At 42.1% G+C, this 22,162-nt stretch overlaps 1 protein-coding gene across 2 annotated transcripts; it reads left to right on the plus strand.

Annotated features, from left to right (window-relative positions):
- The first annotated feature begins 1,330 nt into the window (after positions 1-1,330).
- LOC124042953 (neuroligin-4, X-linked-like) lies at positions 1,331-21,569 on the plus strand. Of its 2 annotated transcripts, none has more exons than XM_046361103.1 (9): positions 1,331-1,667; positions 6,020-6,674; positions 7,226-7,378; positions 11,870-12,055; positions 12,196-12,476; positions 18,059-18,220; positions 18,394-18,755; positions 18,881-19,027; positions 19,887-21,569. In XM_046361103.1, the coding sequence occupies exons 2-9, from the start codon at positions 6,188-6,190 to the stop codon at positions 20,701-20,703; spliced, it is 2,595 nt and encodes an 864-aa protein (XP_046217059.1). In that variant the 5' UTR covers positions 1,331-1,667; positions 6,020-6,187; the 3' UTR covers positions 20,704-21,569. The 2 variants fall into 2 exon arrangements, with proteins under 2 accessions (XP_046217059.1, XP_046217060.1); XM_046361104.1 differs by having other exon boundaries at positions 12,211-12,476.
- The last annotated feature ends 593 nt before the right edge of the window (positions 21,570-22,162 follow it).

Raw genomic sequence — 22,162 nt, forward strand, 5'->3', positions numbered from 1 at the left:
GCGGTTGCCGTACCAAGCAGTCAGTCAAAATGCTCTCAGTGCTGCAGCTGTATAACTTTTGGAGGATCTGAGGACCCATGCCAAATCTGTTCAGCCTCCTGAGGGGGAAGAGGTGTTTTTATTTTTTATTTAACCTTTATTTAACTAGGCAAGTTGGTTAAAAACAAATTCTTATTTACAATTACTGCCTACCCCGGCCAAGCCCTAACCCGTTCCTAAAAGGCCACATCAGGGAGCCAGTCCTCACATTGCCTCATAGCAGACACCTGAGGCAGGCTTTATATTGGAAGGCATACCAGTCTACTGAATGACAAGGACTGCACTCTGTCCTCCTAGGCACCCCTTTTAGGGATTTGTGTGTTTATAAAAGTACCCTCATGCACTGTACTGTTTTGGGCTTATGTTTGCATACCCTGGTTTTGGTGAATGTTTTTCTATGTTTGCTGAGAAGGTGAAGAGAGGATGGTTGGAACACGGGGATCTGAGAGGATGGAGAGAACGTGTGGAGGAAACTAAATGTGTCTGACATGGTGAATGTTCCCAAACCCACTGAAAGAACGACACACACACACACACACACACACAACAGTATTTCTACTATAGCTGTTACCATTTGCACCTCTACATCTTCAGGATCCCATCCATACTGAGGCCTACTGCTCCTACCAGCGTTCTAGCTCTTGGGGGCCGCAAAGTCAGATTTGTGCAGTGTATAATTTGTTTATAGAACCAGATGGTCTATGTAGGGAGAATCAGCTTTGTTGTGTGGCATCGTGGGTTAGGGTTAGAGTTAGGGTAGCGTCATGGGAGGGGACATGAATCACTGAGCTGACATTAAGGGTTAGGGATTGAGGTGACTGGGTGAGTCATGTCATGTCATGTCTCTCTCACTCATACACACACACTGTCCACCGGAATGGCCCCAGGAAAGAATACAGACATAGGGTAGTTATTGGAGACAGAAAAACACACTAATGTGATGTCATCTTGTGACTTAGTTTCATTGAAGGTTGTTTGTCACAAAGTTGTGTGTGTGTGATTGTATGTATTTTACTGCAATGATACAATGTGTGGTTTTGGCAAAGCCTAGTGTTTTGAAGATATCCCATTCCATTTATGTTCCATCTTGTCTGAGACACAGTTCTCCCAACATGGATTCAGAAGTTAAGATGGGCTGTGTTGTTGTGATTACTGCCTTACTGCCTGTCCTGTGGTGTGTGTGTGTGTGTCTGTCCCAGCTGATGAGGGTGCATGAATCTATTGGCTGCAGGCTCCATTCAACACTGTCCAATAGCATCTGGAGAGAGACAGAGAGAGAGAGAGAGAGAGAAAGAGAGCGAGAAAGATGTGAACGTCGTAGTTTTTTTCTTCTGTTAACGATAATCACGTCCTGTACGGTATTCAGTTGTTGCGGGGTTCAGACCACAAATACTTAGGCTATTCCCGGGAGCTCACGGCAACGGTGGAATTTACCCCAGGCACGTCGCTGGTGCACGAGGCTCTGCAGTCATCGACACACGGTCCCAGGATTTCTCTCACCGCTCTCCTGTCCTCTCTCCCCATCTTCTTTTCAGTTTTCTTCGCAGTGAGGGATGAAACGCTCTGTCAGCTGACATTTTTACTGCAGCAGCTGCGTGAACAGACCAATGGAGCAATGACGTGTGTCGGTGAGTCTCATTTATCAGCATGTTCTACTGTGTGTGTGTGTGTGTGTGTGTGTGTGTGTGTGTGTGTGTGTGTGTGTGTGTGTGTGTGTGTGTGTGTGTGTGTGTGTGTGTGTGTGTGTGTGTGTGTGTGTGTGTGTGGGTGTGTGGGGGGGGGGGGGGGGGGGGGTGTATGCTACAGTACGCTCATTACTATTCATCTGATGTTGCGCTTCACAGTCACATTTTTTTGTGACTAAAACCCCGCTATAGAATGTATTTCACTATTGGCTGTATATAATAGATAAATAGCTGGATTTCAGATGGATAACAGGTTGATTGTCTTTAGACATGTCCTGAGTCTAAACGTCATGATTTAAGCAACACAACCGGTGTCATGGCCCCTGTAGCACCTGGGGGTGTCACTGCAGCGAATGGAGAGGAATGGGCTCTGATTAAAATATCCAGCCATATGCCGCTGATACAGGTCCAGATATTAGGATACCTGATGATGCAGCTGCAGTACCAGTCACAGCCAAGACAGCCAAGAGATAACATTTAAATGTTACATATTCATTTCTCTCTCTCGCGCACGCTCTCTCCATCTCTTTCTCTAAAATCGATTCAATTCAAATTACCTTTATTGGCACGAATGGGAACGACCAATACAAAATCAATGCTATAGCTGCAACAACAACTTGTGTGGACCTTTTAAACATTCATACTAATTTCCCCAAAAGAGCAGGGGGTTTCTGAGATTTAGACACTAAAGACTGATATTTAACAAAAATTACAATACGGAAATTACATGAATGACAATTGCAATAACTAGCACATACTGTGCTGCCAGCGCCAATACTATTGCCATGTCGATTTTGAATGAAGGCACAAATGATTATTCCACTGAAACAATAATATAGATTATTACACTGAAGTTAAGTGGTAACTGGGCAAAATAATGCCCCAATGGTGAGTAACTATAACTTGTTACCATGATATTGCAATGCTATTACCATTTTATCCTGTGCTGTAATCAGTGGGGATTTAAGCATCTAAGTCTTGGTGGGGCTAACTCCACACATTTATTTTTTAGATGCATGCCAGCAAAGCCACTACACAACACAACACTAAACAATACATTAATTGCACTATAACGGTGACAAACGGGGCCCACAAACTGTTAGGGCCTACATAAAGCTGTCCCAACAGCAGAGCTTTCTTTTCAGCACCATGGAGTGAATCCTTACCTCCACTACACCTGGCTATCAGCGGAGCCTTGTCTGGCAGCGAAACAGTTAATTCAGCCTCATCTACTGGCTTAAAAAAAACATAGCTGATATGGTTGACTTGCTTAAAGAAATGTGATTTCTTCTGACAATTGAGATGTACAAACTATGGCATAAAGGAACGATGAGCGGATGAGAGGTAATCGTAATTTCGATTAAGACATTTAATGAATGAGCTAAGATGGACGTAGTCAATACAACTATTTGTTCAGCACTTTTGAAATACAGTGCCTCAAGGGGGCCAGTATTCGGCCCCTTGAACTTTGCGACCTTTTGCCACATGTCAGGCTTCAAACATAAAGATATAAAACTGTATTTTTTTGTGAAGAATCGACAACAAGTGGGACACAATCATGAAGTGGAACGACATTTATTGGATATTTCAAACTTTTTTAACAAATAAAAAACTGAAAAATTGGGCGTGCAAAATTATTCAGCCCCCTTAAGTTAATACTTTGTAGCTCCACCTTTTGCTGCGATTACAGCTGTAAGTCGCTTGGGGTATGTCTCTATCAGTTTTGCACATCGAGAGACTGAAATGTTTTCCCATTCCTCCTTGCAAAACAGCTCGAGCTCAGTGAGGTTGGATGGAGAGCATTTGTGAACAGCAGTTTTCAGTTCTTTCCACAGATTCTCAATTGGATTCAGGTCTGAACTTTCACTTGGCCATTCTAACACCTGGATATGTTTATTTTTGAACCATTCCATTGTAGATTTTGCTTTATGTTTTGGATCATTGTCTTGTTGGAAGACAAATCTCCGTCCCAGTCTCAGGTCTTTTGCAGACTCCATCAGGTTTTCTTCCAGAATGGTCCTGTATTTGGCTCCATCCATCTTCCCATCAATTTTAACCATCTTCCCTGTCCCTGCTGAAGAAAAGCAGGCCCAAACCATGATGCTGCCACCACCATGTTTGACAGTGGGGATGGTGTGTTCAGGGTGATGAGCTGTGTTGCTTTTACGCCAAACATAACGTTTTGCATTGTTGCCAAAAAGTTCAATTTTGGTTTCATCTGACCAGAGCACCTTCTTCCACATGTTTGGTGTGTCTCCCAGGTGGCTTGTGGCAAACTTTAAACGACACTTTCTATGGATATCTTTAAGAAATGGCTTTCTTCTTGCCACTCTTTCATAAAGGCCAGATTTGTGCAATATACGACTGATTGTTGTCCTATGGACAGAGTCTCCCACCTCAGCTGTAGATCTCTGCAGTTCATCCAGAGTGATCATGGGCCTCTTGGCTGCATCTCTGATCAGTCTTCTCCTTGTATGAGCTGAAAGTTTAGAGGGACGGCCAGGTCTTGGTAGATTTGCAGTGGTCTGATACTCCTTCCATTTCAATATTATCGCTTGCACAGTGCTCCTTGGGATGTTTAAAGCTTGGGAAATCTTTTTGTATCCAAATCCGGCTTTAAACTTCTTCACAACAGTATCTCGGACCTGCCTGGTGTGTTCCTTGTTCTTCATGATGCTCTCTGCGCTTTTAACGGACCTCTGAGACTATCACAGTGCAGGTGCATTTATACGGAGACGTGATTACACACAGGTGGATTGTATTTATCATCATTAGTAATTTAGGTCAACATTGGATCATTCAGAGACCCTCACTGAACTTCTGGAGAGAGTTTGCTGCACTGAAAGTAAAGGGGCTGAATAATTTTGCACACCCAATTTTTCAGTTTTTGATTTGTTAAAAAAGTTTGAAATATCCAATAAATGTCATTCCACTTCATGATTGTGTCCCACTTGTTGTTGATTCTTCACAAAAAATACAGTTTTATATCTTTATGTTTGAAGCCTGAAATGTGGCAAAACGTCGCAAAGTTCAAGGGGGCCGAATACTTTCGCAGGGCACTGTATATAGCGACAGAATTCAGATCATGGGCCGTTCTTAACGTATTCTCAAGTCAGAACCTAGGATAAATAAAAGGGGCATATAAGCAGACAATGAAAGCAGCTATTTCAATATTCAATGATGACGTTTCTCTAAAACAGGCTATAGGCTACATGTGCACCACTAAGTCAGAACAGTAGGTTAAGTTCTGAGGGGGATAGGTGCCAAATTATTAGGGTGAGGCACATGGGTTACTAACAGCTTATTACACAACATAGTAGCACGTAGTATTACTTTCTTAGCTACAGTATACATATCTCCCTAGCAAATTACATTATTTATTATTTAATGAATTTTTGGAATCACTGTTGTGCTGTGCTCACTTGAACAGGAATGTGGTGCAGCAGTCCTTGTGGGCAAATTTTGTCATGATGATGACTGCTTGTCTAGCTTGGAAGCTAAGATTTTGAAAGTTCAATCAAAGCTACGGTAGATATAATGTGATTTGACGTCATTTTATCTGTGACCAATGACCTTGAGGATTCTTGGATGTGTACTTGAAATGTAAGTCTATGACAGCACCCGTTAGGGCTTGAAATTTCTAGCTCTCCCTGTAGATTTTGAGGTGATGTAGTGTCCCCATGAGTGACAGAACACTGAGCCAATCACGGCACAACTAGAGAAGATGACCAACCCCTATGCTCTGTGTTTCCTGCTAGCTGCCCCTACACCACAGAAAGCACTGAGCTAGGCTGAAGCACTTGCATGTTTGTACGTGGCTTTATTAACTCAATACATTTAAAAATATATATTGTTTGCCAAAATAACATGCAAAACAGGCAACAAAAAAACAAGTGGGGCTAAAAATGACAGGTCGCCACTGGCTGCTATGTAAAATTATACCAAGATTCCTCTCAGTTTCTCTTTAGTTGGAGCATGAGAGGAGAAATGTCTCTCAGTTTCTATCACTCTGCACCCTGAGAGGTTGCAACTTGTTCTCTCTGGCCAGTCATGTTGTTTTAATGAGGTCTTCATGTCTATACAAAGTCCGCCTTTATTTGTGGTATTGTACTCTTTCAGACTAGGCTGTGTCAAAACTTGCATGCTTTTTTTCAACTGGCAGTGGAAGAGCGAATTTTCCCAGTTCAGCCCGCACGCTTGGAGGAGAACCATTGTACATGCAGTATGTATATATAATTCAAGCTCTGTCTCTGCTTTTTCTCTCTGTCTGTCTCTGTCTCTCTCCCTCCCTCCAGGCAGAACAGTGTGACTGTACGAAGAGAACCGGGAGGTGACTGGCTGACCCAGGGAGGAGAGAGACATATTCTGAGACAAACACACACAAAAAACTGAGCAGGGCTGTGTGAGTGTGTGTTAAACTCTCAGACGGAGTCCTGATCTAAACCGAACGCCGACACTCCCACATGTCTCCCCCGTCTCCCCCCACCCCTATCCTCTCTCTGCCCTCCTATCTACTGTGTGTCCTCTCCATGTTCCTGTTCCTGTCCAGACTGAGGGGCATCCTCCCCCCTCTCCTCTCCCTTGTCCTGTCCCTCCCCCCTGCTGCTAGCCAGTCAGTCATCACCACGTCCCAGGGCAGACTGAGGGGTCAGTTGACCCCCCTGCCTTCTGACCTGCTGGGCCCTGTGGTCCAGTACTTGGGGGTCCCCTACGCCCGCCCCCCAACCGGGGAGAGACGCTTCCAGCCCCCCGAGCCCCCACTGTCCTGGCCAGGGGTGAGGAACGCCACCCAGTTCTCCCCCGTCTGTCCCCAGCCTGTAGAGGAACACAGCCTGTTGACAGAGATGTTACCTCTCTGGTACTCTGCCAATCTGGACATAGCCAGCGCATACCTGGCACAGCAGAGTGAAGACTGCCTCTACCTCAATATATACGTCCCTACTGAGGAAGGTATGTAGTATATACAGTACACACAATCAAATCAAAGTTTATTTGTCACCTGCGCCGAATACAACATTTAACCTTACAGTTAAATGCTTACTTACAAGCTCTAACCAATAGTGCAAAAAATGTATTAGGTGAACAATAGGTAAGTAAAGAAATAAAAACAACAGTAAAAAACAGTAGCGAGGCTAAATACAGTAGCAAGGCTATATACAGTAGCAAGGCTATATACAGTGGCGAGGCTGTATACAGTAGCGAGGCTACATACAGTAGCAAGGCTATATACAGTAGCAAGGCTATATACAGTGGCGAGGCTGTATACAGTAGCGAGGCTACATACAGACACCGGTTAGTCAGGCTGATTGAGGTAGTATGTACATGTAGATATGGTTAAAGTGACTATGCATATATGATGAACAGAGAGTCGAACTAGCGTAAAGAGGGGTTGGAGGGTGGATGCATCCATCTCTACATATTTAAGCATGCACCCACATACGTTTCTTTGCATACTGCAAGAGCTCTGAAAATCTGGCTTGTGTGTGTGTGTGTGATTCCAGACATCCACGATGAGGGCGGTCTGCGGCCAGTGATGGTGTATGTCCATGGAGGTTCTTATTCTGAAGGGAGCGGCAACATGATGGACGGCAGTGTCCTCGCTAGCTATGGAAACGTCATTGTCATCACAATCAACTACAGGCTGGGAGTACTGGGTTAGTCAACTTCTTCATCAACGTCGTCGTCATCTTTACCATCATCATCGTGAGATTCCGCCTAATCACCTTTCTGGCTTACTCTCTCACTGGTTGAAATGTCACCGGTCTGTGTTGCCACTGAGTAGCTAGCAGCCTGTAGACAGCCAGATTCATCTGTGTGTATGCCTGGTTAGAGGGGAGCCATCAGCTTTGTGTTTATGGCTCACAGTAGGTAGGGTTAAATGAAGTTTTATGAGAGGAGGAGAGAGAGACTAGACACATTGGAAAGAATTAACCAAAAAACAGAGCAAACTAGAATGCTATTTGACCCTAAATAAAGAGTACAAAGTGGCAGAATACCTGACCACTGGGACTGACCCAAAATGAAGGAAGGTTTTGACTATGTAAAGATTCAGTGAGCATAGCCTTGCTATTGACTGAGGTCACCGTAGGCAGACCTGGCTCTCAAGAGAAAACTGACTATGTGCACACTGCCAACACAATGAGGTGGAAACTGAGCTGCACTTCCTAACCTCCTGCCAAATGTATGACCATATTAGAGACACATATTTCCCTCAGATTACACAGAACCACAAAGAATTTGAAAACAAATCAAATTTTGATTTAAAAAAACTCCCATATCTATCGGGTGAAATAACAGTGTGCCATCACAGCAGCAAGATTTGTGACCTGTTGCCACAAGAAAAGGGCAACCAGTGAAGAACAACTATAATAAACCTTTTGTTCTTTAACTATTTGCGCATCGTTACAACACTGTACATAACATTTGAAATGTCTATTCCTATGAAACGTTTGTTAATGTAATGTTAACTGTTCGTTTTTTATCATTTATATCACTTATAAAATATCTATTTAATTTGCTTTAGCAATGTAAATATATGTTTCCAATACCAATAAAGCGCTTTGAATTACATTTAATTGAGATAAGAGAAGCAGGGTGTGAGGCAAGGAAGGGGAGGGAATAAGAGAGAGGGTAAGAGAGGAGGTGATCTAGAGAAAGAGGTAGTGCGGAAAGGGTTAAGAGGAAAGAGTGGGAGGGGGGGAGGAAAACAAGAGGGGAGAAGAGGAGGTGATCTAGAGAAAGAGGTAGTGCGGAAAGGGTTAAGAGGAAAAGAGTGGGAGGGGAGGAGGAAAACAAGAGGGGAGAAGAGGAGGGCTAAGTGATCGGATTTATAATCATTGAAGGTCACATGTATCTTGTGGCTCAGCCCTCAGTAACACACACACACTCCAGCTCATCCTGTTAGTGACACACTCATGTCCCTAGTGTGGCGTGTGAATTAGTGACACACTCATTTTGCGTGTGCATGTGTTCAGTGACACATGGATGTTCTGCTGTCCCAGGTCTACCCCAGGTCTGACTGAGGGTGGTGAGCAACGGTCACATGACATCATCAGTCACTGAGTCATGTCACCACATTACCCAGGTTCCTCAGGGTTTGGCTACACTGTAAAACATGTCTGTCAATCTGTGTTTAGACAATTCATTTGTTCTACAGTATAAGGGTTAGTGTGCAACTTTAGCCACTTACTGGATTAGGTTTAGGTTATAACGACATACTGTAATACTTGTTATTATTGATTTATTAAAATCACTAATGAGAGATTTATAAGTATCTGCCGTATTAACCAATCCACAGTGAGAATACTAGTCTCATAATTGTAAGGAATCAAATCTAGTTTCAAGTGGAGATCGGCCTTTAGTTCCAAGTCCATATTTACATCCTGCTGTTCATGTCTTTGATGAAAAGTATTTTTTTAAATACAATACAGTGCATTCCATACAGTGTATTCAGACCCCTTCACTTTTTCAACATTGTGTTACATTACAGCTTTATTCTAAATTGGTTTAAATAAAATGTTTCCCCCATCAATCTACACATAATACCCCATAATGGCAAAGCGAAAACAGGTTTTTAGAAATGTATGTCAATTTATAAAAACAACCAAACAGAAATACCTTATTTACATGAGTATTCAGACCCTTTGCTATGAGACTCGAAATTGAGCTGAGGTGGATCCTGTTTCCATTGATCGTCCTTGAGATTTTTCTACAACTTGATTGGAGTCCACCGGTGGTAAATTCAATTGATTGGACATGATTTGGAAAGGCACACACCTGTCTATATCAGGTCCCGCAGTTGACAGTGCATGTCAGAGCAAAAACCAAGTCATGAGGTTGAAGGAATTGTCCGTAGAGCTCGGAGACAGAATTGTGTCAAGGCACAGATCTGGGGAAGGTTACCAAAAATGTCTGCATCATTGAAGGTCCCCAAGAACACAGTGGCCTCCATCATATTAAGTGGAAGAAGTATGGAACCACCAAGACTCTTCCTGGAGTAATCCGTCCGGCCAATCGGGGAAGAAAGGCCTTTGTCAGGGAGGTGACCAAGAACCTGATGGTCACTCTGACAGCGCTCCAGAGTTTCTCTGTGGAGATGGGAGAAACTTCCAGAAGGACAACCATCTCTGCAGCACTCCACAATCAGGCCTTTATGGTAGAGTGGCCAGAAAGAAGCCACTCCTCAGTAAAAGGTGGACCAATTATGATTTTTCAACACTGATACCGATTTATTGGAGTACCAAAAAAAAGCTGATACCGATTAATCGGACGATTTTTAAAATATATATATATTTGTAATAATGACAATTACAACAATACTGAATGAACACTCTTATTTTAACTTAATATAATACATCAAAAAAATAAATTTAGTCTCAAATAAATGAGGAAACATGTTCAATTTGGTTTAAATAATGCAAAAACAAAGTGTTGGAGAAGACCGTAAAAGTGCAATATTTGCCATGTAAAAAAGCTAACGTTTAAGTTTCTTGCTCAGAACATGAGAACATATGAAAGCTGGTGGTTCCGTTTAACATGAGTCTTCAATATTCCCAGGTAAGAAGTTTTAGGTTGTAGTAATTATATGAATTATAGGACTATTTCTCTCTCTACCCTTTGTATTTCATTTACCTTTGACTATTGGATGTTCTTATAGGCACTTTAGTATTGCCAGCCTAATCTCGGGAGTTGATAGGCTTGAAGTCATAAACAGCGCAATGCTTGAAGCACAGCGAAGAGCTGCTGGCAAATGCAGGAAAGTGCTGTTTGAATGAACGCTTACGAGCCTGCTCAGTCAGACTGCTCTATCAAATCATAGACTTAATTATAATATAATAACACACAGAAATACGAGCCTTAGGTCCTTAATTTGGTCAAATCTGTAAACTATCATTTTGAAAACAAAACGTTTATTCTTTCAGTGAAATACGGAACCGTTCTGTATTTTATCTAACGGGTGGCATCCCTAAGTCTAAATATTGCTGTTACATTGCAAAACCTTCAATGTTATGTCATAATTATGTACAATTCTGGCAAATTAATCACAGTATTTGTTAGGAAGATATGGTCTTCACACAGTTCGCAACGAGCCAGGTGGCCCAAACCGCTGCATATACCCTGACTCTGCTTGCACAGAATGCAAGAGACGTGACACAATTTCCCAAGTTAAAAGAAATTAATGTTAGCAGGCAATATTAACTAACTATGCAGGTTTAAAAATATATACTTGTGTATTGATTTTAATAAAGGCATTGATGTTTATGGTTAGGTACACGTTGGTGCAACGACAGTACTTTTTTCGCAAATGAGCTTGTTAAATCATCACCAGTTTGGCAAAGTAGGCTGTGATTCGATGATAAATTAACGGGCACCGCATCGATTATATGCAACGCAGGACAAACTAGTAATATCATCAACCATGTGTAGTTAACCTGTGATTATGTTAAGATTGATTGATTGTTTTTTATATGAGAAGTTTAATGCTAGCTAGCAACTTACCTTGGCTCCTTGCTGCACTCGCATAACAGGTAGTCAGACTGCCACGCAGTCTCCTCGTGGAGTGCAATGTAATCGGCCATGATCGGTGTCCAAAAATGACGATTACCGATTGTTATGAAAACTTGAAATCGGCCCTAACTAATCGGCCATTCCGATTAATTGGTCGACCTCTGCTCTGGAGAGACCTGAAAATAGCTGTGCAGCGATGCTCCCCATCCAGCCTGACAGAGCTTGAGAGGATCTGCAGAGAAGAATGGGAGAAACTCCCCAACTACAGGTCTGACAAGTTTGTAGCATCATACCAAAGAAGACTCGAGGCTGTAATCGCTGCCAAAGGTGCTTCAACAAAGTACTGAGTAAAGGGTCTGAATACTTATGTAAATGTGATATTTGCTCCAAAAAAATGAAACGGTTTTTGCGTGTCATAATGGGGTATTGTATGTAGATTGATGAGGAAAAACTACAATTCAATCAATTTAAAAAATAAGTCTGTGACGTAACAAAATGTGGAAAAAGTCAAGGGGTCTGAATACTTTCCGAATGCACTGTATTTCTGTTTGTTGTGTTTATATATATATATTTTACTCTAATATATACTAGACTTTCCTTCTATATTGATGTGTATTTTATATGTGTTATTCCTTCAGGATTCCTCAGTATGGGTGACCAGGCAGCTAAAGGCAACTATGGTCTGTTGGACCAGATCCAGTCTCTGCGCTGGGTGAAGGAGAACATTGCTGCATTCAGCGGAGACCCAGACAGAGTCACTGTGTTTGGCTCCGGGGCTGGAGCCTCCTGTGTCAGCCTACTAACTCTGTCCCACTACTCTGAGGGTAAGTAACCTCTAACTCCTGAACCCAACCTACGAACCCTTACCCTAGACCTTTAACTTCTAACTGTTAGCCTGGTCACACTTCTCAAAGAGTCACCTCCAATTCTTGACCCATAACCTCTGACCTCTAACCTCTGTCAGCATGCTGTGTATCAGATCTGTTCCAGAAGGCGATCATCCAGAGTGGGACAGCCCTGTCCAGCTGGGCGGTCAACTACCAGCCAGGGAAGTATGCAAGGCTGCTGGGGGACAAGGTGGGCTGCAGCCTGGAGGACTCATCAGAGCTCATCGTCTGTCTGCAGGGGAAGACCTACCAGGAGCTGGTGGAACAGAATATCACTCCAGCTAAATACCACACCGCCTTCGGACCTGTCATCGACGGTGATGTCATCCCTGATGACCCCCAGATACTCATGGAGCAGGTGAGAAAATATAGAACACTCTATGGCTTATATATATTATACATGTATTACAAGTTATTCTTAAAATGTTAGACCTGGACATAGCACCATTTCAGCAGCTGCGCTTGTCTTAAATTTTATATTAAATTGCTTGGATCATAGGAATCACTGTGCTGCCATATTTATAGACCTAGCCTCAAGCTCATTACCATAACGCAACGTTAACTATTCATGAAAATCGCAAATGAAATTAAATAAATATATTGGCTCTCAAGCTTAGCCTTTTGTTAACCTCTTAAGCGCACCCGACACGCAGGCGTGCCATCTATCCATCTGGAAATGCAAATGCGCTACGCTAAATGCTAATAGCTCTCGTTAAAACTCAAACGTTCATTAAAACACTGAATTAAAGCTACACTCGTTGTGAATCCAGCCAACAAGTCAGATTTTTTAAATGCTTTTCGGCGAAAGCATGAGAAGCTATTATCTGATAGCATGCAACACCCCGAAATACCTGAAGGGGACGTAAACAAAATAATTAGCACAGCCGGCGCTACACAAAACACAGAAATAAAATATAAAACATTCATTACCTTTGACGATCTTCTTTGTTGGCACTCCTAGATGTCCCATAAACATCACTATTGGGTCTTTTTTCAGATTAAATCGGTCCATATATACCCTAAATATCAATCTATGAAAAGTGTGTGATACAGGAAAAAACACAGTTTTAAAACGCAACGTCATTTTTTAAAATTAAAAAAGTCGACGATAAACCTTCACCAAACACTTCGAAATACTTTTGTAATCCAACTTTAGGTATTAGTAAACGTTAATAATCTATCAAATTGATTACGGGGCGATGTGTATTCAATAGCTCCACGTCTTAAAATCATGGTCGGAAATTTCTCTGCCAAAACATCCTGTCGGAGACCGGAAGGAATGGGCTCTCTCTTACTCGTTTGACCAAGAAACAAAGCCCAGGCAATTGACAAGACTGGCGACATCGTGTGGAAGCTGTAGGACTTGCAATCTCAGCCCCATGTAATTTGATTTCCAATAGACAATATATGCAAGTGGCGGATTGATATTTTTTCCAGATTTTGGTGATCAGTTTTTTTCCGCTTTTCGATGAAACACACATTCTGTTATAGTCACAGCCGTGATTGAACCAGTTTTAGAAACGTCAGAGTGTTTTCTATCCACACATACTAATCATATGCATATACTATATTCCTGGCATGAGTAGCAGGACGCTGAAATGTTGCGCGATTTTTAACAGAATGTTCGAAAAAGTAGGGGGTAGGCTTAACAGGTGTTTTGCAAAACTCACTCTGAGAGCCTCCACCTATCCACTTACTCAATGTGATCTTTCTCGCTCATTTTTCAAAATAAAAGCCTGAAACTATGTCCAAAGACTGTCGACACGTGAGGGAAGCCATAGAAAAAGGAATCTGGTTGATATCCCTTTAAATGGAGGATAGGCATGCATAGGAACAGAGAGGTTTCAAAATAAGAGGCACTTCCTGATTGGATTTTCCTCGGGTTTTCGCCTGCAATATCAGTTCTGTTATACTCACAGGCAATCCTTTGACAGTTTTGGAAACTTTAGAGTTTTCTATCCTAATCCGACAATTATATGCATATTCTAGTTTCTGGGGCTGAGAAATAGGCCGTTTCAAATGGGTACGTTTTTTAGCCAAAAACAAAAATACTGCCCCCTACACGCAAAAGGTAAAGCTACATATGTTAACGTGGGCTATTTTGAGCACTTTTCTGGGAGGCTTGCTTCTTTTCATAGCTTTATTGGGAAGCTTAGCAGAAGTAGATATTCTCATGGTATTTATGTTAGTTCAGGGTGAGCTGCACACAGTGGACTTCCTACTAGGGCACACCACCTCATTGCTAACAGCATAAATCTGGTTAATAGACAGATGATTGCTGCATACAATAGCTGTAGCTTCAGTAGAGGCATTCAGGGCAGTTAGAGGGACATATATTAGGTTACTTACATTGTGTCTACCAATGCCCCTGGTATAATGTACATTTTCTAAAGCATTATGATGACTCAGCGACACAATGGTAGGGATTAACTGAGCTGGGCTTGGGTCATTGAGCAGGTTCCCACCTATACATATCTGGGCTTTTGGACTGACAATATGTTTGTAAAAAACATATGGTTAAGAAGCTGACATTTAAAGTGGGCTTCTTTTATAGAAATAGATCATGCTTCTCCCTGATCAACAAGAGGCAGATTTGTATCGTCAACTTTCCTGCCAGAGCTTGACTAAGGTGACCATTTATTGGAATGCAGCAGGCACTACTCTTAACTCTTTGGATGCCGTCTACCATAGCACCCTTCGCTTTATCACAGGTGATAGTTTTAATACGCATCACTGCATCCTGTATTAAAAGGTTGGCTGGTTCTCATTAAAGTCCCGTAGATCACTTCATGAGTCCCTTTTTGAGTCCCTACTATACAAGCTCTTGACTTACCTAACTTAGTTTTTTAAAGTATAAAAACACGAGATACCAAACCCGTTCACAGGGCTGGTCTCCACCAAACTAGGTATATCTGTTTTTTGTTTTAATGCTCCACATTTTTGGAATCACTTACAAAATTGATTACATTTGGATTCCCTGGTGCCAGTAGGGCAGTTTAAAACTCTGATGATGAATGAGTTCACTGAGCTGTGCAATTGTTTTGATTGACTTTAATAATTTGTTAATGATGCCTGTGATGTTCTAATGTGATGTACTTGTTTTTTCTATTTTATTTTATGTCCTCAGGACACCATTGAAAAAACAGATATCACCCAAGAAGAAATATTAGATACTGTTAAAACATTCACATGGAGAAAAGCATCAGGAATGGATGGCTTTAACATAGAATTATATTCAACATTTTGGGACAAAATAGCCCCACACAAATGACAAAGCACAAGTCACTCAATTCAATACTTCCTAGTTTCATGTATCAAACGGTTATTTCAGGTGTATTAAAACCAGGAAAACCTGGAGAGTCCCCTGCTGATTATAGACCCTTAAGTTTAATAAATTGTGACAATAAAATAATAACAAAGCTTATAAGCAATAGAATGGCAAAAATCTTAACAGACTTGATACAGTATATATTGATTAAACAGGGTTTATTGAAAATATACACAAAGAAATACAAGATCATGTTTCAGTTCAATACAATACCCCCAAAAACACGATTTACATTTATCAATAATGTCTGTTGATGCCGAGAAGGTTTCAACCATCTTGAATGGTCTTTTCTATTCACAACTTTGGAAGCTTTCTACTTTCCAGCTGAAATAATACATTTATAAAAATATTGCATGAATGTCCCAAAGCCAAAATATACACAAATAATAAATTATCTGCTGAAATTGCTTTAGAAAGGTGCACAAGACAGGGGTGTCCCCTCTCCCCACTCCTGTTTGCACTGGCTATTGAACTACTTGCAGAAAGAATTAAACAGGACCCAAACGTAACAGGTATCAGTATTGGTAAACATTAATAAAAAAATGATCTTATTTGCAGATGATCTCCTGATATACCTGACCAATATTGAAAACTCAATGCCCCCTTTTCTAAAAATATTTTATGAATACTCAAATCTCAGGATCCAAAATATATGTGGAAAAAATGAAATAATGGCATTAGGAAAAAGTAAAAGAATAAGTCACGATCTACAGGAATCCTTTAAGTGGACCACAAAAAATATGAAATATTAAGGATGCTTAATAAATAACAACAAATAACTTTATTCCATTACTCTATATGAAAGCAGGTCTAATTAAATTGAAATATCTTCCCATAAATCTTACAGGTAGGATAAACCTCTTTAGAATGGCATGGCTGCCAATGATTTTGGATTTAATACCAAGTACCCTACCAAAGACATTCTTTAAAAAAGTATACTTGGTCATAACATAATTTATATGGGCAAATAAAATGTATAGAATTTAAAAAAAAGTTGAACATCTTCCTAAGTCTGAGGGTGGTTTTAACCTTCCAGACATGGAATTGTATCAACTCACTACCCAAGGCTTTTATTTGCAACATATGATAAAATGCACTAAAGAGGAACACTGGTACATATTGAAAATGCAGATGCTCATCTCCAGGATCAACTTCATAGTTAAGAACACTATAACAGTATAGAGGAAAATGAAACATTCTACCATAAAAAATATAATTGTTACAATAATGAGTGAAGAGGTGTGGAGTCAGGCGCAGAGAGCAAAAGATGTGGGAAAAACAACACGCTTTAATGTCCCGGAAACATAACATGTACAAAAGTGAAAACACAAATGAACAGAAATATAAACGGACAGCGTGAAACCCAAATGCAAACAAAAATACACTCAACCAACAAAACAGACGAACAAGCCCGCACGAAACAGAAGCGGGCTAAACAGACTATATATAACCCTATCCTAACAACCAAACTAGAAACAGGTGCTACCAATTAGACAAAACTAAACGAACACAGAACAACGGATCGGCGATAGCTAGTAGACCGGCGACGACGACCGCCGAGCGCCACCCGAACAAGAAGGGGAGTCACCTTCAGTAATATTCGTGACAATAATTCCCTAAAAACACAACCTTATGGAACAATCCTTGGATAGCTTTTCACAATTCACATTGAATTGGTCCACATGGAAAACCAAAGGCATAGAAACCCTAAATGACTTGGTAACAGAAAATACATGTATTTCCATGACAGAATTAAAAAGTAATTTTGGACTGACCAGTGAAGATACAGTAGTTTTAAATATATGCAACTTAAAATTTACGGAAACAGATGCTCAAATGATAGGGAACATACAAAACCTTGCAGAGGGCATATCCAACTGACAGTATCTTAGAAAAATATATAAACTATTGCAACCAAGACTTATAAAGAACTGATGATGGTACAAGATGGAGGTATAAACTACTGTATATCATTTTTTATACAAGATGCAAAATCCATGTCTTACGTGTAAAACTAATAATGAATCAATAATCCATGCTTTTTGGGAATGCTATAAAGTCCAGAAGTTGTGGGCGGAGCTATAAAGTTTGCTGTCAGAAGTATTTCAATGTAACTTACTTTTAATCCGTCTGCATATTTCAAGACATGGCATATTGGGGTGTAGTTAGATGCCAATGGACTGGACAATTATCTTCTCATCACTTGAAAAAACCTATTGTAAAAACTTGGAAATAAATCAATCCGCCATCATTAACACAATGGAAAAATCTAATGATTTATTATTAAAATATATAAATAGCATTGGCGACTGAGAAAAACAAATCGATACAATTGCAGGCCAATTAGCAAACAATAATGCAGGCACTAGGGATGGGGGTGTGAGCATGCTGGTCCGGGCAGATGAAATGTACTCATTTTTTGTGTGTCTGTAAGTTGATGTTCGTATAAGTTTGTATATGGAGTAAAAAAAGAAGAAGAATATAATTGGGCTCCCCTGATTAAATAAAAGTGAATAATAAAATATGGTTTATTAGATTTAGCAAGATTTGGTTCTGAGTCAGGGTTAAGGATGCATAATGTTTTTATTGTCAACCCTGTTCGTCACACATAGGGAGAGTTCCTCAACTATGACATCATGCTGGGTGTGAACCAGGGGGAGGGGCTTCAGTTTGTTGACGGGATGGTGGACAGTGAGGATGGTGTCTCCAGCGACGATTTTGACTTTGCCGTGTCGGACTTCGTGGACAGTCTCTACGGCTACCCAGAGGGGAAGGTAGGCTGTAGGAAAATATATATGCCCATCCAGTGTTTCTACGCAAGGTGCTGGAGGGAAAAGAATAAGTTCAGCAAAAAGTAGAACTACACTCTGCATACTGCAATCTGTCTATGCTCTCATGTGCTTTATTGACAAGGTCTTTTTTTACCTTGTTTTTATCCTTGCGGCAGGACACGCTGAGAGAGAGCATCAAGTTCATGTACACAGACTGGGCCGACCGGGAGAACCCTGAAACGCGGCGGAAGACGCTAGTCGCGTTGTTCACTGATCACCAGTGGGTGGCGCCGGCGGTGGCCACAGCAGACCTCCATGCCCAGTACGGATCGCCAACATATTTCTACTCCTTCTACCACCACTGTCAGAGTGACGCGTCGCCCGCCTGGGCTGACTCCGCCCATGGAGATGAGGTGCCGTATGTGTTTGGTCTGCCGCTGATCGGCCCCACGGACCTCTTCAACTGTAACTTCTCTAAGAACGATGTGATGCTCAGCGCCGTGGTCATGACATACTGGACCAACTTCGCCAAGACAGGGTGAGAAAAATCTCTTGTCTAACTTCTTTGCTAAGAAATATCTTACTTCCCTCTAATGAATGGTAAAGTAACAACAGTTCACTTTTAAGATCCCGTTTTCTGATTGTGTTTGTGCTGCGTCTCAGAGATCCTAACCAGCCGGTGCCCCAGGACACCAAGTTCATCCACACCAAACCCAACCGTTTTGAGGAGGTGGCCTGGGCCAAGTACACTCCCAAGGAACAGCTGTACCTGCACATCGGCCTGAAGCCACGCGTCAGAGACCACTACAGGTAGATCAGATAATCACAGTCCACAACAGAACACTACAAGTAGATCAGATTATCACTGACCACTACAGGTAGATCAGATAATCACAGACTACTACAGGCCACTACAGATAGATCACATAGTCAGAGACCACTACAGGTAGATCAGATAATCACAGTCCACCACAGAACACTACAGGTAGATCAGATAATCACAGGCCACTACAGGTAGATCAGATTATCACAGACCACTACAGGTAGATCAGATAATCACAGACTACTACAGGTAGATCAGATAATCACAGACTACTACAGGCCACTACAGGTAGATCATATAGTCAGAGACCAGTACAGGTAGATCAGATTATCACAGACCACTACAGGACACTACAGGTAGATCAGATAATCACAGTCCACTACAGAACTCTACAGGTAGATCAGATAATCACAGACCACTTCAGACAGATCACATAGTCACAGGCCACTACAGGTAGATCAGATAATCACAGGCCACTACAGGTAGATCAGATAATCACAGGCCACTACAGGTAGATCAGATAATCACAGGCCACTACAGGTAGATCAGATAATCACAGGCCACTACAGGTAGATCAGATAATCACAGACTACTACAGGTAGATTATTCCTTTGCCTACCTTTCCAAGAGCAATATATATCTTGCTGCTTCCATATCTTGTTAAATTATGTATAATGAACCACTTTGCAGTGTTAGCACTTCATGCAAGCAGCACTTGCCACTTTCCCCTTCTGACTGTTTAATGTATAATAACTATAATTTATAATTTATGATGTTATTGTGTATATTATCCGATTCCTTGTTAAATTTATTTTTTCTTTGTATGGATGATGATTCTGACTCCAGAGCCGCCAAGACAGCTTTCTGGCTACAGCTGGTGCCCCACCTCCACAACATCAACGAGTTGCTGCAGTATGTGTCCTCTGCAACCCACAGCCCTCCCCAGGACACCACCCCCCACTCCTACACCAAGCGGCTGTCTAAAGGCCTGGGCCTGGGTAGCACGCGACACCCCAACCCCAACCCCCCTGCCACGCCCCAGGCTCCAGCACTGCAGGGGGAGGAGCTGCAGGTCCCCCACCCCGTCATGGAGGACTACTCCACTGAGCTGAGTGTTACCATCGCAGTGGGAGCCTCACTCCTTTTCCTCAACATCCTGGCCTTTGCAGCTCTGCTCTACAAGAAGGACAAACGCAAGATGGAACACCGGAGGCTGCCACGCCCACCTCCACGCCGTGACATCATGAACGCTGACATCACACACCAACTGCAGGGGGAGGGACTTCTGAAGCAGCTGGAGGCTGAGGCTCTGCACCAACACAACACGCTGGAGATACACGACACACACAACATACACCACACACTGGAGGCTCTGGACACGCTGGACACACAGGACATCTACAACACTCTGGACACCCTGCGACTGACCTGTCCACCTGACTACACCCTGACCCTGAGACGCTCCCCTGACGACGTGCCCCTGATGACCCCCAGGTCCCTGCCCATGACCCCTGGTTCTCACCCTGCCACCCCCATGACCCCTGGATCTGTTGTGGGGGTGCAGCCCATGCAGGGCTATAGTCCTTACAGTAACACTCACCTGCCCCATACACACACGCACACACACCCCAACACACACACACATTCTACCACACGTGTATAACCACAGACAGAGATGGGGCAGAACGATGCAGGATAGTTTCTCCAGCACCTAAGATGGCGGAATGATCCAGTGTGCCGTGTTGCATGAATAGAACAATGAGGGAGCGGAAGTGATGAACTCTGGGAGATTAAGTAATGTGCATCAGTAAAAAGAACATTATAAATGAGAACGTCCAATATGGCTGTCAATTTGGTCCATACATCATGGAAACATTGCTTCTATAAGCTGCGTCCGAAATGGCTGAAGTTGCCATGTGACTCGCCCTGGAGCGGGGCTGCTGTGATGTCCAGATCAGACTACTGACTGAACCCTCTGGGAACAACTTGAAGAACCTGTGAAATGTGAATGTAGAATATTTCAATTGCAATGAAATCCTTCAGAGGATCAATGTTCCCTGTAGCTCTGTGCTCAGCCAGGCCAGGGATGTAGTCTGAAGGACAGACAGACACACAGACAGACAGAGAACAACAGATGGACAGGGGCAGAGACAGACTGTATTCATAGCACCTGGGACAAATTCCTCTGAATGGTTCAACAATAACAAGTTCAACGGTCCGAAGATCTACCAACCAGCAGTCTGTTCAAATATGTAAATAACTTGTAAACATAATGGGGAAAAGATGGTAAGATTTAAAGCTTTTACTGTTTTATTGCATTCAAATATGTTATTTAACGACCGTAGGTTTTAATTTGAGTTGATTATAAATGTATAGGTCCCCAGAAAAAGATGTAACTTGACGCTTGACTAACCCTGACCACATCTAACAAGATGTAAACCCTGACCCTAACACTAACCCTGACCACATCTAACAAGATGTAAACCCTGACCCTAACACTAACCCTGGCCACATCTAACAAGATGTAAACCCTGACCCTAACACTAACCCTGGCCACATCTAACAAGATGTAAACCCTGACCCTAACACTAACCCTGACCACATCTAACAAGATGTAAACCCTGACCCTAACACTAACCCTGACCACATCTAACAAGATGTAAACCCTGACCCTAACACTAACCCTGACCACATCTAACAAGATGTAAACCCTGACCCTAACACTAACCCTGACCACATCTATGCCCAACCTCTTCCCTGATCTGAAACTTGTACTGGGACATGGAACTGGGTCTATTTTTGGCCCCATCTCTCAGCCATGGAACCTTACTTTTGTCCTTACCCCTGACCTGTAACATTTGACCCTGACCTCTAACCCTATCCTCATCCTAACTTTGACCTACATCCTAACTTGGACCCTCAACCTGTCTATGAACTCTTATTTTAGTCCTTACACTTATTGACCCCTTACCTCTAACCCTGTCTTCTAACCCTGATCCTGACCCTACCTACTTCCACCATGTCTCCCAGAGACAAAACTGATCAGATAATAATAATATAATGACCTGAGACCCAAATTCAATCATACTGAAGTCTAAAACGTTGCGAATAAAATCCGTCCC

Source organism: Oncorhynchus gorbuscha, linkage group LG09, assembly GCF_021184085.1.
Source record: "Oncorhynchus gorbuscha isolate QuinsamMale2020 ecotype Even-year linkage group LG09, OgorEven_v1.0, whole genome shotgun sequence".
NCBI lineage: Eukaryota > Metazoa > Chordata > Actinopteri > Salmoniformes > Salmonidae > Oncorhynchus > Oncorhynchus gorbuscha.